Below are 18,132 nucleotides of genomic sequence, written 5' to 3' on the forward strand. Positions count from 1 at the left end.
TTGAGCTGACGTGGCGGCAAATAGCACCCACTCGGCACAGCACCCATGGTTCTAGTTGACCCCAAGATCTTTAAGGCTTTTCGCTACTGACCGCTTGTCGTTCACAGTAGTTGTCTCTGTCCGTATATACTGCTTCACTCGATCAGTGTAGCAATGTGACGTTCACGGAGAGCAGGTTCTACGAGAGGATTGAACGTCAAACTTCTTGGACTGCCACTTAATGCCGCCAAACTCCCAGATGTCACTCTGAGCTTGGCCTGTCTTGCAGTTCCTCTTTTCAAGTTGCGAGGGTGTTCCACTGAGGGGCAAGCTAGCATTCCGTCATTTCTGAGGAGAAATTGCGGCCAGGTTAAAAATATTAGCCGTATGGGGCCCATGGTTAACAAATGTCCCTTTAAAATGTGATACCTATGATAATTACACTTCTGCCTCTCCTTGCATTTAGGAATAACTCTTCTGCCATGAAAACCAAATTTGTTTGTCAGCTCGGTAACAGCAAAGGCTGGTTACACTTTATTCAATTTCCTTCAGTAAACAAGACACCATGTCCTACAAGAAATTTCCTCGCTTCGCCCTATTTATCGTAATATTTAATATGAAAAACTGTGAGTCTCGAAGTAGTTAAGATCAGAGGGACATGGTGAAAATGGCTTCAAATTTCAGCGGGGGTTGCTTAGGTAGCCTACATCGAGTTGTGATGAGTTGATACAAATTCAAACCGACCAGTCGATGTCCAGAGGCCGAATGTGCATGACTCTCGATCATGCGCACTGCATCCAAGGGTCACTCAACAAGTACGATACAGTCGTTATAGTACACTTTGAGAATTACAAAAATTTTTCAGCAAAAAAAGAATATGAAGTGCTATGTAGAAATTGTGATGTTTTATGTTGGGCAGACTGATAAGGATCTTTCTGTTAGACTTAAGTAACATGAATATAGTATAAAAACGGGAAAGAATCAAATGCCTTGTTTAACCACGTTAAAAACTACGATCATTGTATTGACGGGAGGAATGCCATCTCAGTTATTAACTATCTCCAGTACCACGAGAAATATTGAATCCTCAATTATTGAATACACAAAAAATTATAATAGTGAAGGTCTATACGAATTGGATAACTTTGTTGATAATATTTGTAAACAATTCACCTTCTTGTCCACATAATAAATTTATGATAAGCTCGTTGTCTGTCTGGGACAATCACATGTTTACCAAATGGCGTCCGATCTACGTTTCTTCGTTGTATATCAACTGACATATTTCTCTCTTGTGTCTCCCCTGATGATGTGATTATTACACGAAAGTGCACTTGGGAACTTACCGTTTCATTTTCTCCATGGGCTCATATATATATATATATATATATATATATATATATATATATATATATATATATATATATATATATATATATTTCAAAAAACCATTTCAAAACACCCTCTTCTGCTCTCTCTCAAAAAAAAAAATATATATATATATTATATATATATATATATTTTTTTTTTTTGCTTTGTCGCTGTCTCCCGCGTTTGCGAGGTAGCGCAAGGAAACAGACGAAAGAAATGGCCCAACCCACCCCCATACACATGTATATACATACACGTCCACACACGCAAATATACATACCTACACAGCTTTCCATGGTTTACCCCAGACGCTTCACATGCCCTGATTCAATCCACTGACAGCACGTCAACCCCGGTATACCACATCGATCCAATTCACTCTATTCCTTGCCCTCCTTTCACCCTCCTGCATGTTCAGGCCCCGATCACACAAAATCTTTTTCACTCCATCTTTCCACCTCCAATTTGGTCTCCCACTTCTCGTTCCCTCCACCTCCGACACATATATCCTCTTGATCAATCTTTCCTCACTCATTCTCTCCATGTGCCCAAACCATTTCAAAACACCCTCTTCTGCTCTCTCAACCACGCTCTTTTTATTTCCACACGTCTCTCTTACCCTTACGTTACTCGATCAAACCACCTCACACCACACATTGTCCTCAAACATCTCATTTCCAGCACATCCATCCTCCTGCGCACAACTCTATCCATAGCCAAACGCCTCGCAACCATACAACATTGTTGGAACCACTATTCCTTCAAACATACCCATTTTTGCTTTCCGAGATAATGTTCTCGACTTCCACACATTCTTCAAGGCTCCCAGAATTTTCGCCCCCTCCCCCACCCTATGATCCACTTCCGCTTCCATGGTTCCATCCGCTGCCAGATCCACTCCCAGATATCTAAAACATTTTACATCCTCCAGTTTTTCTCCATTCAAACTTACCTCCCAATTGACTTGACCCTCAACCCTACTGTACCTAATAACCTTGCTCTTATTCACATTTACTCTTAACTTTCTTCTTTCACACACTTTACCAAACTCAGTCACCAGCTTCTGCAGTTTCTCACATGAATCAGCCACCAGCGCTGTATCATCAGCGAACAACAACTGACTCACTTCCCAACAGACTTCATACTTGCCCCTCTTTCCAAAAGTCTTGCATTTACCTCCCTAACAACCCCATCCATAAACCAATTAAACAACCATGGAGACATCACACACCCCTGCCGCAAACCTACATTCACTGAGAACCAATCACTTTCCTCTCTTCCTACACGTACACATGCCGTACATCCTCGATAAAAACTTTTCACTGCTTCTAACAACTTGCCTCCCACACCATATATTCTTAATACCTTCCACAGAGCATCTCTATCAACTCTATCATATGCCTTCTCCAGATTCATAAATGCTACATACAAATCCATTTGCTTTTCTAAGTATTTCTCACATACATTCTTCAAAGCAAACACCTGATCCACACATCCTCTACCACTTCTGAAACCACACTGCTCTTCCCCAATCTGATGCTCTGTACATGCCTTCACCCTCTCAATCAATACCCTCCCATATAATTTACCAGGAATACTCAACAAACCTATACCTCTGTAATTTGAGCACTCACTCTTATCCCCTTTGCCTTTGTACAATGGCACTATGCACGCATTCCACCAATCCTCAGGCACCTCACCATGAGTCATACATACATTAAATAACCTTACCAACCAGTCAATAATACAGTCACCCCCTTTTTTAATAAATTCCACTGCAATACCATATATATATATATATATATATATATATATATATATATATATATATATATATATATATATTTTTCTTTCAAACTATTTGCCATTTCCCGCATTAGCGTGGTAGCGTTAAGAACAGAGGACTGGGCCTTTTTCACCTGGCCCAATTCTCTGTTCCTTCTTTCGGAAAATTGAAAAAAAAACCGAGAGGGGAGGATTTCCAGCCCCCCGCTCCCTCCCCTTTTAGTCGCCTTCTACGACACGCAGGGAATACGTGGGAAGTATTCTTAATCCCCTATCCCCAGGGATAATATATATATATATATATATATATATATATATATATATATATATATATATATATATATTATCCCTGGGGATAGGGGAGAAAGAATACTTCCCAAGTATTCCCTGCGTGTCGTAGAAGGCGACTAAAAGGGAAGGGAGCAGGGGGCTGGAAATCCTCCCCTCTCGTAATTTTTTTTTAAATTTTCCAAAAGAAGGAACAGAGAAGGGGGCCAGGTGAGGATATTCCCTCAAAGGCCCAGTCCTCTGTTCTTAACGCTACCTCGCTATTGCGGGAAATGGCGAATAGTATGAAAAGAAAAGAATATATATATATATATATATATATATATATATATATATATATATATATATATATATATATATATATATATATATATATATATATATATTTGTTTTCTTTATACTAATCGCCATTTCCCGCATTAGCGAGGTAGCGTTAAGAACAGAGGATGAGGACTGGGCCTTTGAGGGAATATCCTCACCTGGCCCCTTTCTCTGTTTCTTCTTTTGGAAAAAAAAAAAATGAGGGGAGGATTTCCAGCCTCCCGCTCCCTTCCCTTTTAGTCGCCTTCTACGACATGCAGGGAATACGTGGGAAGTATTCTTTCTCCCCTATCCCCAGGGATAGATTTTTTTTTTTTTTTTTTGCTTTGTCGCTGATTCATGTGAGAAACTGCCGAAGCTGGTGACTGAGTTTGGTAAAGTGTGTGAAAGAAGAAAGTTAAGAGTAAATGTGAATAAGAGCAAGGTTATTAGGTACAGTAGGGTTGAGGGTCAAGTCAATTGGGAGGTGAGTTTGAATGGAGAAAAACTGGAGGAAGTAAAGTGTTTTAGATATCTGGGAGTGGATCTGACAGCGGATGGAACCATGGAAGCGGAAGTGGATCATAGGATGGGGGAGGGGTCGAAAATTCTGGGAGCCTTGAAGAATGTGTGGAAGTCGAGAACATTATCTCGGAAAGCAAAAATGGGTATGTTTGAAGGAATAGTGGTTCCAACAATGTTGTATGGTTGCGAGGCGTGGGCTATGGATAGAGTTGTGCGCAGGAGGATGGATGTGCTGGAAATGAGATGTTTGAGGACAATGTGTGGTGTGAGGTGGTTTGATCGAGTAAGTAACGTAAGGGTAAGAGAGATGTGTGGAAATAAAAAGAGCGTGGTTGAGAGAGCAGAAGAGGGTGTTTTGAAGTGGTTTGGGCACATGGAGAGAATGAGTGAGGAAAGATTGACCAAGAGGATATATGTGTCGGAGGTGGAGGGAACGAGGAGAAGAGGGAGACCAAATTGGAGGTGGAAAGATGGAGTGAAAAAGATTTTGTGTGATCGGGGCCTGAACATGCAGGAGGGTGAAAGGAGGGCAAGGAATAGAGTGAATAGGATCGATGTGGTATACCGGGGTTGACGTGCTGTCAGTGGATTGAATCAGGGCATGTGAAGCGTCTGGGGTAAACCATGGAAAGCTGTGTAGGTATGTATATTTGTGTGTGTGGACGTATGTATATACATGTGTATAGGGGTGGGTTGGGCCATTTCTTTGTCTGTTTCCTTGCGCTACCTCGCAAACACAGGAGACAGCGACAAAGCAAATAAATATATATATATATATATATATATATATATATATATATATATATATATATATATATATATATATATATATATATATATTTCTTTTTTCTTTCATACTATTCGCCATTTCCCGCGATAGCGAGGTAGCATTAAGAACAGAGAACTGGGTCTTTGAGGGAATATCCTCACCTGGCCCTCTTCTCTGTTCCTTCTTTTTGAAAAAAAAACAAAAAACGAGAGGGGAGGATTTCCAGCCTCCCGCTCCCTTCCCTTTTAGTCGCCTTCTATGACACGCAGGGAATACGTGGGAAGTATTCTTTCTCCCCTATCCCCAGGGAATATATATATATATATATATATATATATATATATATATAATGATAATAAGTAGTGGTGATGTGAGTAGATGGAGTGAGTATTTTGAAGGTTTGTTAAATGTGTTAGATGATAGTGTGGCAGATATAGGGTGTTTTGGTCGAGGTGGTGTGCGAAGCGAGAGGGTCAGGGAGAATGGTTTGGTAAACAGTGAAGAGGTAGTGAAAGCTTAGTGGAAGATGAAAGCCGGCAAGGCGGCGGGTTTGGATGGTATTGCAGTGGAATTTATTCAAAAACGGGGTGACTGTGTTGTTGACTGGTTGGTGAGGATATTCCTCACCAACCAGTCAACAACATGCATAGTGCCATCGTACATAGGCAAAGGAGATGAAGGTGAGTGTTCAAATTATAGAGGTAAAAGTTTGTTGAGTATTCCTGGGAAATTATATGGGAGGGTATTGATTGAGAGGGTGAAGGCATGTACAGAGCATCAGATTGGGGTAGTGCAGTGTGGCTTCAAAAGTGGTAGAGGATGTGTGGATCAGGTGTTTGCTTTGAAGAATATGTGTGAGAAATACTTAGAAAAGCAAATGGATTTGTATGTAGCATTTATGGATCTGGAGAAGGCATATGATAGAGTTGATAGAGATGCTTTGTGGAAGGTAATAAGAGTATATGGTGTGGGAGGCAAGTTGTTAGAAGCAGTAAAAAGTTTTTATCAAGGATGTAAGGCATGTGTACGGGTAGGAAGAGAGGAAAGTTATTGGTTCCCAGTGAATGTCAGTTTGCGGCAGGGGTGCGTGATGTCTCCATGGTTGTTTAATTTGTTTATGGATGGGGTTTTAAGGGAGGTGAATGCAAGAGATTTGGAGAGAGGGGCAAGTATGCAGTCTGTTGTGGATGAGAGGACTTGGGAAGTGAGTCAGTTGTTTGCTGATGATACAACACTGGTGGTTGATTCGGGTGAGAAACTGCAGAAGCTGGTGACAGAGTTTGGTAAAGTGTGTGAAAGAAGAAAGCTGAGAGTAAATGTGAATAAGAGCAAGGGTTGAGGAACAAGTTAATTGGGAGGTAAGTTTGAATGGAGAAAAACTAGAGGAAGTGAATTGTTTTAGATATCTGGGAGTGGATTTAACAGCGGAAGGACCATGGAAGCGAAAGTGAGTCACAGGGTGGGGGAGGGGGCGAAGGTTCTGGGAGCATTGAAGAATGTGTGGAAGGCTAGAGCATTATGTTGGAAATTGAAAATATGTATGTTTGAAGGAATAGTGGCTCCAACAATGTTATATGGCTGTGAAGCGTGGGCTATAGATAGGGTTGTGCAGAGGAGAGTGGATGTGTTGGAAATGAGATGTTTGAGGACAATATGTGTTGTGAGGTGGTTTGATGAAGTAGGGAAGCAGTGATAGCATGTGCAACAGATGCATGTAGCATGCAATAGGTCGGAGGTGAGCAGATTAGAAAGGGTCGTGAGTGGTGGGATAAAGAAGTAAATTTCTGCTGAAAGTGAAAAGAGAGGCATTTGGGCTGTACCTATGAGGAAGGAGTACAAATTACTGGAAGATGTGTAAGAGAAAGCAGCAGGTCAAGAGGAAGGTGCAGGGGTTGAAACAGGGCATATGAGAGTTGGGGTGAGAGTATCATTAAACTTAGGGAATGTAGAAAGTTGTTTTGGAGGGAGATAGTGTGCAAAAGACAAGATAAGTGAAGGGAGCAAAAGGAAAAGCGATAACAGGAGGATATTGTGGATGGGTTGGTATACAAAGTGAGAGAGTCATGGAAAGTGGTTTGGTGAAGAGAGAAGAGGTTTTGAAAGTCTTGCAGAAGATTAGATGGGACGGTAAACGGCAGTTGATGGTATTGCAGTTGTATTCATTAAGAAATGGGGTGAATGTGTGGTCAGTTTTATGGTGAGGATATTCAATATATGTATGGATCATGGTGTTGCATGAGGATTGGTGGAATGCATGTATTGTGCCATTATATAAAGGCAAAGGGATAAAGATGAGTGTTCAAACTACAGATGCATAAGTTTTCTAGTATACATGGTAAATTGTATGGGAGGGTATTGATGGTTAGAGTGAATGCATGTACAGAGCATCAGATTGGGGAGGAGCAGTATGGTTTCAGAAGTGGCAGAGGATGTGTGGATCAGGTATTTGCTTTGAAGAATGTTTGTGAGAAGTACTTAGAAAAACAGATGAATTTGTATCTGGAGAAGACATATGATAGGGTTGATAGAGATGTTTTATGCAAGGTCTTAAGAACATACGGTGTAGGAGTTAAGCTGCTAGAAGCAGTGAGAAGTTTTTATCAAGGATGTAAGGCGTGTATATGAGTAGGAAGAGAGGTGAGTGAATGGTTCCCAGTGAAGGTTTGTCTGCAGTAGGGGTGTGTGATGTCAACAGATTTTTTTCTACCCCAGTGAGATATCCTATCCAAGTTTGGGTTTGATTAGGAAGTTAAGACAAGATGCAGATTGAGTAAGAAAAAGGAACAGATTTAAAGGATCTTGAGGAATGCAGTGTTGAGTTGTCAGCATATGAGAGCTTTTGATTATTTGTAGAAGAAAGAAAATTGTTGATAAAAAAGAGAAAAATGTAGGAGATAGGGCAGAACCTTGACAGACACCGCTATTGATAGAGAAAGGGGGAGAGGCTGATCCATCAAAAACCACAGAGATAGATCAGCCAGAGAGGAAGTTAGATGTGAGGGAGCAAAGTGAGGGAAGGAAACCAAAAGAGAGGAGCTTGGGATGAGACCCTAATGCCACACAGTCAAAAGCTTTGGATATATCAAGGGTAACTGCATGGGATTCCCAAAAATCTTTCAGGGATGATGACTAGACATTAGTATAATATGAAAGAATAATACCAGTGGATCTTAATTCATGGAAACCATACTGGTAATTAGAGAGAAGCCTGTGAGATTCAAGATGTCTAAGAATATGGGAGTCAATGAGGGATTCAATGATCTTGGTTGCAGTAGATGTCAAAGCAACAGGATGATAGTTAGAGGGGTTAGAATGGTCTTCCTCCTTAGGGATGGGGTATACTGAGGCATGCTTCCAAGAAGAAGGAAAAGTTCTGATTTTTGAACAGAAGTGGAATAGATGAGCAAGCACAGGTGCAAGTTCGGATGGACACACAGTTGGTAGGCAGGGATGGACACCAAATAACCCATAAGTCATTTAGAGGGAGAAGCACTTTTCATATAGTTCGAAAAGAGATCACAGGTAGGGGCATAGGATTAGTAAGAGGGGCATCAGGGGGGGTGAGGGAACGATAGTCATCCAAGGTGGAGTTAGAGGTGAAATGAACTAAAGAGAGTTGCTTTGTCTATGGGAGAGACAGCTATATTACTGTCGGAACAGAAACGTGAAGAAAAGCTAGTGCAACAGAAGTTGGTAGCAATATCCTTAGTTAAAGATCAGTAAACTTATCATTTAATGATGATGCTGAGAGGTTATTGTTCTTTCTTTGAATAAAGGAATGCTTTGCCTCATGGATAATGTACTTGCAGTGATTATGGGGAGCTTTTCTAAGCCTAATATGCCTGATCCTTTGCCTGAATGGTCACAGAACAGGAACTAACCCTGGATTGGAAGAAGTGATCATCTTGGAGGAAGAAGGGACAAATGCTTCCATTCCCACAACAATAACCTCTGCTATGAGCTTGGCAGAGACATAAGCATCACCACATGATAGACAGTAAATTGCTCAAGGAAAGTCAGAACAGAATTTTTGATAGCTATTCCAGTCACCTTTGTTGAGATGCCAGTGTTTTCATTAAGAAGGGCCAGGTGCTGTTAAAATAGATAACAGTTGTGTAAGTGTGGTCTAATGAACCAACTGGGTGAGAGATTTTTTTTAATTAGAGCATGAACGATTAAAGGTGAGAAGCAAATCCATAATATTAGGAGAGGGGTCATAACGGTCAGGAATATGGGTGGAGCTGATGATAATTGCTCTAGATCATTGAAAATAGAGAAGATGAGGGCATCAATCCCCCACCATCCATATGGAAATTCATCCTTTCTGTATTGTGAACGCCGAAATCACCTAGGTAGAGGATCTCAACCTGCGGGTGATAGGATGTCATGGCCTCTTGGCAGGAGTTTACATAGTCAGAGTAAGTTGTATAATATGTATGATTATGAGAGCGGTAGTCAAAATGAAGGAAAACAGTTGTAGTTGGGAGACTGACCTTGACCCAGATAAAGATCAAGCTTTAGGAGCTAAAGGTTGTGTTAATGTTGGAATAAACACTGACACCTCCTTTGAAATGGAATCATGAATGGAGATTATAGTTGAATATGAGAAAGGGGTAAATGAGACCAACATTAGAGAAGTGGGTCTCAGAGAGTAGTCATATATTAGGAGAAATACTAGATAGATGATGTTGTACAGAGGAGAGGTTGCTGGGAAGACCATAAATGTTGGAATAGTGAATAGAAATATAGGCAGGTCTATTAGAGAGGGAAAGGTCATGGTCAGGGCTGGTACTGCTAATGTCTGAGCCTTCCCTCTCATTGGAAGTAGAGTCAAGCAGGAACCTGGAGATTCTCATGATGTGATAATGAAAGATCTTTGTTTGATTATTACCTAGCAGGAAACAGACAACATGAATCTGTATGTAAAAGAAACTTAGGCATCATCATTGTGCCTGATTTATTACTGTAGTTGCCCATCAGGAGAATTGTATGAAAGGTAGACTTTCTGCTGACAAATATTAGAATTGTATTAAAGCACTTTATAATGTTAATCTTTAGTAATTGATGTCAGGACCTTTTCTGTGGGGCTCCTGCAGATCCAAAGCCACAGTACAGTCAGTAGTGGGGAAATGACACGCTCCTTTGGCAAGAGAAGTTTTCCAACTTAAAAAGAATTGTACTGAAAAGGTTGTACTCCTTCCATTCATTGACGATAGTACGACCTTGCCAAAGGTGTTTTTTCATTTATGGAGTAACCTCATGCATTTGGAGTCCAGTAACACCCATTCAAGTTTATGGGAAAGGAAATCTTTGGTAAACTATTCACAAAACTATCAGACCAGTACTGGATGCCTTGCAAGCCTGTTCACTCAACTTAGACAAGTGCAAAGTTCTGATTGAGGGTGTCCAGAGAATAGCAGCTAATGTAGTACCTGAATTAAGAGAAGTGAGCTACAACGAGAGGATGAGGGCTACAAAGCTATCTGCCATAGGTGAGTGGAGAGAGCTGGGGAAACGTGATGACAGTCTTTAAGTTTCTAAATAAGTAGGTTGGTGTTGTCGGTGAACATTTGTTCAAGAGATGCAATACCAGAATTACTAGAGATTAGAAAAGATGTAAAGTTTGGTGTACTGTCAAGGTGGTGGATGGTTGGAATGAATTGAAGAAAGGTGTTGGTGAATGCCAGCAGTTTGCAAAGACTGAAGAGGCTATTTGATAGAATAGAAATTCATGAGTTGGGGCCCATGAGTAAAGAACTCTCTCCTCATAAAGTTCAAATGCATAAATGTAATTAGTTAAAAAGTGTTGTTACATGAATGTAGAGCTACCCTTCTCCCCCCTCAGTGTAGTGTACAGATACAGTATGTAATTGTACAGATGTACATGCATCGTACCCACTGTAGATTCTGTATCATTGATTTAGTCATTCCATTTGATAACAAATACCAGTATGGGCTTCTTTTTTTATGACAACAGGTGGCAGTGAATATTGATATAAAGGAGCTTAGCTATTGATATAAAGTAGCTGAACTAAGGTAGAGGATGCAGCCATAGACTTGCCCACTTTAGAAGTGAGAATAAGAGACAGTATTACAGCTTTAGAATTTTAAATTAGATTGATGGTATTTGTATCGAGCTTTTCTTAGAAATGAAGAATATATCAACTAGCAGATGCAGTGAAAAACTAAGCTATGGATGAGTCAGAGATGCAGAAAAATTCTTATACATTGATAGTGGTGGATAACTTGAACAAGTTAAGAAACAGTGAATGGAGATTGCATCAAAGGATAAAAGGAATTATTTGTATGCAAAATGAGTTATCATGCACATAAACTTAGTGTAATAACCTACTTGTAATTGCTTATTTACAATTATGTGTTTGTGCAGTAAGGGAAGGAACTTCTACACTCTTGGTGCCCCATCAACTGAACTTTCTATACCATCAAGTAGCCTTGTACACCTTTGTAAACTGTCAGCATTCGCTGTCTCATTTGTTAGCTTATTCCAACAAACCACCACCCTAACATTAAACCAGTACTTCTTAACATCCTTTCTAACTAGCTTTTCTTTACTCAGCTTTTTGTTACAGCCTCTATTTACACTGATGCTGCATCTCTTGAAAAACTGTTTCCTATGAGTATTATTATTATTATTATTATACTTTGTCGCTGTCTCCCGCGTTTGCAAGGTAGCGCAAGGAAACAGACGAAAGAAATGGCCCCCCCCCCATACACATGTATATACATACGTCCACACACGCAAATATACATACCTACGCAGCTTTCCATGGTTTACCCCAGACGCTTCACATGCCTTGCTTGAATCCACTGACAGCACGTCAACCCCGGTATACCACATCGCTCCAATTCACTCTATTCCTTGCCCTCCTTTCACCCTCCTGCATGTTCAGGCCCCGATCACACAAAATCTTTTTCACTCCATCTTTCCACCTCCAATTTGGTCTCCCTCTTCTCCTTGTTCCCTCCACCTCCGACACATAGATCCTCTTGGTCAATCTTTCCTCACTCATCCTCTCCATGTGCCCAAACCACTTCAAAACACCCTCTTCTGCTCTCTCAACCACGCTCTTTTTATTTCCACACATCTCTCTTACCCTTACGTTACTCACTCGATCAAACCACCTCACACCACACATTGTCCTCAAACATCTCATTTCCAGCACATCCATCCTCCTGCGCACAACTCTATCCATAGCCCACGCCTCGCAACCATACAACATTGTTGGAACCACTATTCCTTCAAACATACCCATTTTTGCTTTCCGAGATAATGTTCTCGACTTCCACACATTCTTCAAGGCCCCCGGGATTTTCGCCCCCTCCCCCACCCTATGATCCACTTCCGCTTCCATGGTTCCATCCGCTGCCAGATCCACTCCCAGATATCTAAAACACTTCACTTCCTCCAGTTTTTCTCCATTCAAACTCACCTCCCAATTGACTTGACCCTCAACCCTACTGTACCTAATAACCTTGCTCTTATTCACATTTACTCTTAACTTTCTTCTTCCACACACTTTTCCAAACTCAGTCACCAGCTTCTGCAGTTTCTCACATGAATCAGCCACCAGCGCTGTATCATCAGCGAACAACAACTGACTCACTTCCCAAGCTCTCTCATCCCCAACAGACTTCATACTTGCCCCTCTTTCCAAAACTCTTGCATTTACCTCCCTAACAACCCCATCCATAAACAAATTAAACAACCATGGAGACATCACACACCCCTGCCGCAAACCTACATTCACTGAGAACCAATCACTTTCCTCTCTTCCTACACGTACACATGCCTTACATCCTCGATAAAAACTTTTCACTGCTTCTAACAACTTTCCTCCCACACCATATATTCTTAATACCTTCCACAGAGCATCTCTATCAACTCTATCAGTATGAGTATTATCCAGCTTATTTAGAAATTTGAATGCTGTTATCAGATCCCTCATTTTTCTCCTCTCCTCCATGGTGGACAGCTTTGTAACCCTTAGTTTCTCTTTGTAGTTCAGTTCTCTTAATTTAGGTACCATATTAGGTGCTCTTTTTTGTAGCCTCTTAATCAGATCTTTGTGATTCTTTAGGTATGATGACCAACCTTGGGAGGCATAATCAAGTTTTGGTCTACTATATATAGTGAATGATTTTGCAAACATGTACTTGTTTATATATTTGAATGCAATTCTTATATTTGCCAAACGACAGTTTGTTCTTTCACAGTTTTCCTAATCCCATGTGACATTCTTATATTCTGCTTTATTTTGAAGAATCTTGAAATAAATTTGTTCATTGAAATGCCCATGTGTATGTAAATGCCTGCAATTTGCAAACACATGCTTTGCTCTTTAATCTTCACATATTAGCACTGTACCTCAGTAAACACACTGTAACCTTTGCCTGTGCCAGTAAAGCCTATTCTTCAGTTGAGCTTATGAATAATCAAACTGTGTTCTCAAAAAAGAAAGAGCAAAATTATGACAATTGATTTCCTGATGTTTCTTGATATTTCATGAAAGTTTTTTTTAGTATGATATAGTAGACTTAAAGGACTGTTGTGAATAATTACACGTATTTGAACATTTCAGCCACTGACACAGCTAATCAAGGATATATTGGGTGCCCTGAGGATAAATTCAAATGCGACAATGATATCTGTGTTGCCCAGAAGGATCTTTGTAACGGACACAATGATTGTGGAGATCATTCTGATGAACAGTTCTGTCGTAAGTTGTCACAAAACTTCTTTTGTTATCAAATGGCTTTGAGTTTTTGGTATTTTGGTGTCAGCCAAAATTGCCTGCCAGAGTTTGTATTTTACATGTTAATTTGAAACTTGGTAGTTACATATAACAAACAGGTATATTATTCTAGTACCGGCTTTGGAATTAAGGATGATGCAAATTTCTCTCCAGACAACAAACTGATAATAGATTGATGCAGTGTTTTGGCATTTAGTTGATTTTATGAAAATTGTGTTTACAAATATTGTTACACTATTTTTGTTTAATGTTGCTTGAATAAATTTCTTAGACATCATAGTTTTGTTTCATCCTTAAAAAATATACAGTGTCCCTCACTGTATATTTCTTTTGATGCTTCCACCAATTTTACTGTATAATGCATTGCATGTTTAATTCTTTTGGTGCAACATGGTATAATGAATATGGTTGGACATATTCTAATTTCTTCCAATAGATTTGGTCAATAAGCAATGTGAATGAGTGAGTTTGAATTCATCTGGGGAAATTAGGCAAGATCCACATAACCTGCCTCCCCTATCATCAAACTGTTATGTCATGAGTCTGAAGTCATAATGTATCCATGTAAATGCCAAAGCCCATCCCCCAGCAACATTGATCTGCCTATTGTTCCCCATTTTAGTGCTGTTCTTCCAAGCTTTTATGTTTGTTGAACCTTCTTATCTACAAATTAATACCCATTGTTAGTGTTTCTTTTGTTCATTAGGGGGAACATGTGATGTGTTCCATCCATGTAATTGTCATATTTGTGAAGAACCCACACATTTCTGGTTTAATTTTTTTTTTACCTCGTGGTACCTTTAACTTTTTATTCTATTTTTATGTATCCCAGTGTATTTCTAATATCATTTTGTTCTTTAGAGTCTTTTTCACCCATTGAGTTGTAGTTAGGGATTCAATGACTTTCTTTTTAATGCATTGCTTCAGTGATTTTTATGTCATAGTGCTGAGTATGATCACCAGTATCACACAGCACCAACTTTTGGCAAGTTTGTTTATGTAACACAACAGAGAATGTTTATAATGACAAAATGTGAATGCAAATAAAGTGAGGGGAGTGGGTGAGGAAAGGGATGTATTTAGGGAAGCAGTAATGGCATGTGCAAGAGAGGCATGTGGCATGAGGAAGATGGGAGGTAGGCAGGTTAGAAAGGGTAATGTGTGGTGGTAAGAAGTAAAGTTGCTAATGAAAGAGAATTAAGAGGTTTTTGGATGATACTTAGAAGGAAGGAGTGCAGATGATTGGGAGATGTATAAGAGAAAGTAGCAGCAGGTCAAGAAGAAGGTGAGAGAGTTGAAAAAGAGGGCAAATGGAAGTTGGGGTCAGAGAGTATCATTAAACTTCATAGAGAATAAAAGGATGTTTTGGAAGGAGGTAAATAATGTGCAAAAGACAAGAGAACAAATGAGAATATCAGTGAAGGGGGCAAGGGGGGAAGTGATAACAGGCAGTGATGGATTGAGTATTCTGAAGGTTTGTTGAATGTGTTTGATGATAGAGTGGCAGATGCAGGGCTTTATGGTGTGGGTGGTGTGTGAAGTGAGAGAGTCAGGGAGGGTGGTTTGATGGAGAGACAAGAGGTGGTGATAACCTCGAGGAAGATCAAATCTAGCAAAACAGCTAGAGTAGTTGATATTGCAGTTGAATTTATTAAGAAAAGGGGTATTTGTGTTATTGATTGGTTGGTAAGGATATTTAATGAATGTAAAGGTATTCAGTGTATGTATGGATCATGATAGAATACCTGAGGATTGGCAGAATGCATGTATAGTGCCATTGTACAAAGGCAAAGAGGATAAAGGAGACTGTTCAAACTACAGAGGCATAAATTTGTTGAGTATACCTGGAAGATTGTACAGGGAGTGTTTATTAGAGTGTGAAGGCATGTACAGAACATTGAATTGTGTGTGTGTGTGTGTGTGTGTGTGTGTGTGTCTGTGGGGGGGGGGGGGGGCAGTGCAGTTTCAGAATAGTTAGAGGATTTTTGGATCAGGTGTTTGCACTGAAGACTGTGTGTGAGAAATACTTAGAAAAATGGATGGGTTTGAATGTGGCAAAAATGGATTTGGAGAGAACATGATATGGTTGATAGAGATGCTTTGTGGAAGGTCCTAAGAATATATGGTGTGGGAGATAAGCTACTAGGAGTAAGGTTTTATCAAGGGTTACTGTAAGGCATGTGTACGAGTAGGAGGAGAGGAAAGTGATTGGTTCCTAGTGAAGGTCAGTCTGTGGCATAGATGTGTGATGTCACCATGGTTGTTTAATTCATTTATGAATGGGTTGGTAAAGGAGATAGATGCAAGAATTTTGGAGAGAAGAGGTAAGTATGCAGTCTGTTGAGGATGAGAGGGCCTAGAAAGTGAGTCAGTTGTTGCTTGCCAATGATCCAGCACTGGTGGCTGATTCAAATGAGAAACTGCAGAAGTTGGTGACTGAGTTAGGAAGTGTGTGAAAGGAGAAAATTGAGAGTAAATATGAATACAAGTAAAGTTATTAGGTTCAGTAGGGTTGAGGGACAAGTTAGTTGGGATGTAAGTTTGAATGGAGAAAAATTTGACAAAGTAAAGTGTTTTAGATATCTGGGAGTGGACTTGAAAATGAGTGAAACCATGGAAGCAGAAGTAAGTCATAGGGTGGAGAAGGGGGCAAAGGCTCTGGCAGTGATGAAGAATGTGTGGAAAAAGGGAACGTTACCTTGGAGCAAAAATGGGTATGTTTGAATGATTTGTTATACCAACAATATTGTTGTGAGGCATGGGTGTATTATAGATAGGGTTGTGCAGAGGAGGGTGAATGTTTTGGAAATGATCAACAATATTATATTATTGTGAGGCATGGGTTATAGGTAGGGTTGTGTGGAGGAAGGTGTATGTTTTGGAAATAGAGTGGTTGAGGACATTATGTGGTGTAAGGTGGTTTGATCAAGTAAGTAATGAAAGGGTAATGAGATATGTGGTAATAAAAAGAGTGTGGTTGAGAGAGCAGAAGATAATGTGTTTAAATGGTTTGGAAAATATGGAGAGAATGATTGAGGAAAGGTTGTCAAAGAGGTTATGTGTGTCAGAGGTGGAGGGAACAAAGAGAAGCGAGAGACCAAATTGGAGATTGAAGGATGGAGTGAAAAAGATTTTGATTAGGGCCTGAACATGCAGGGGGATGAGAGGCTTGCAAAGAATAGAGTAAATTGGAATGATGGGGTATACTGGGGTTGATGTGCTATGAATGGACTAAACCAGGGCACATGAAATGTCCAGGGTAAACCATGGAAGGTCTGTGGGGCCTGGAGTGGATAGGGGAGCTGTGGTTTCAGTGCATTACATATGATTGCTAGAGAATGAGTGCAAGTGGATTTGGCCTTTCTTTTTCTGTTTCCTTGTGCTACCTCGGTGACCCAGGGTGTGGCAATGCTGTTTCCTTTGGGGCATGGTGGTGCCAGGAATTAATGAATACAAGCCAGTAGGGAATCTATAGATGTGTATATATGTATGTGTATGTATTTGTTGATATGTATTTGTATGAAGATGAAATTGCAATTCAATAATTCATATTTTAACAAATGATTTTTCTATGCATTTGGCACAACATGTTTCACGGAGACAGTTCCCCTCATCAGGTGCCACACGTATAGAAATATTACATGGTAAATAAGATTTTATGAACTCCTACTGCATTGTGATTTCACCTTCATAACTATCATCATGGACTAGTGTGATCAACATATCTACATGTGTATGTATATATATGTATGTGTATGTGCATGTATGTATATGTGTGTGTATATGAGTGGATGGGTCTTTCTTTGTCAGTTTCCTGGTGCTACCTCGCTGACGCAGGAAACGGCAGTCAAGTATGATAATAAATGGAGGTGGGAGGTTGGTATGAGAAAGATTTTGGGCGCTCGAGGCCTGTACATACAAGAGGGTGAGATGCATACAAGGAATAGAGTGAATTGGAATGACGTGGTATTCTGGGCTCAAAGTGCTGTCAGTGGACTGAATCAGGGGTGCATTGCACATGACAGCTAGAGACTGAGTGTGAACAAATGGGGCATTTTTTTGTTTGTTTTCCTGGAGCTACCTTGCTGAAGCAGGGGTTAGTGATGCTGTTTCCTGTGGAGTGGGGTAGAACTAGGAATGGGTAAAGGCAAGCAAGTATGGATATATACATGTGTTTATATGTGTGTGTATGTATATGTATATCCCTGGGGATAGGGGAGAAAGAATACTTCCCATGCATTCCCTGCGTGTCATAGAAGGCGACTAAAGGGGACAGGGCGGGGGGCTAGAAACCCTCCCCTCCTTCTATTTTAACTTTCTAAAAGGGGAAACAGAAGAAGG

The 18,132-nt window shown here is 40.2% G+C and overlaps 1 protein-coding gene across 1 annotated transcript in view; it reads left to right on the forward strand.

The window, feature by feature from the left end:
- LRP1 (LDL receptor protein 1) overlaps positions 1-18,132 on the forward strand; it is a 1,167,923-nt gene that overhangs the window by 792,570 nt on the left and 357,221 nt on the right. Inside the window, exon 45 of the mRNA XM_071663699.1 lies at positions 13,618-13,755. Coding sequence (XP_071519800.1) covers positions 13,618-13,755 — 138 coding nt within the window. The remainder of the gene's footprint in view (positions 1-13,617; positions 13,756-18,132) is intronic.

The sequence above is a fragment of the Panulirus ornatus genome, chromosome 1 (genome assembly GCF_036320965.1).
Source record: "Panulirus ornatus isolate Po-2019 chromosome 1, ASM3632096v1, whole genome shotgun sequence".
Classification (NCBI taxonomy): Eukaryota; Metazoa; Arthropoda; class Malacostraca; order Decapoda; family Palinuridae; genus Panulirus; species Panulirus ornatus.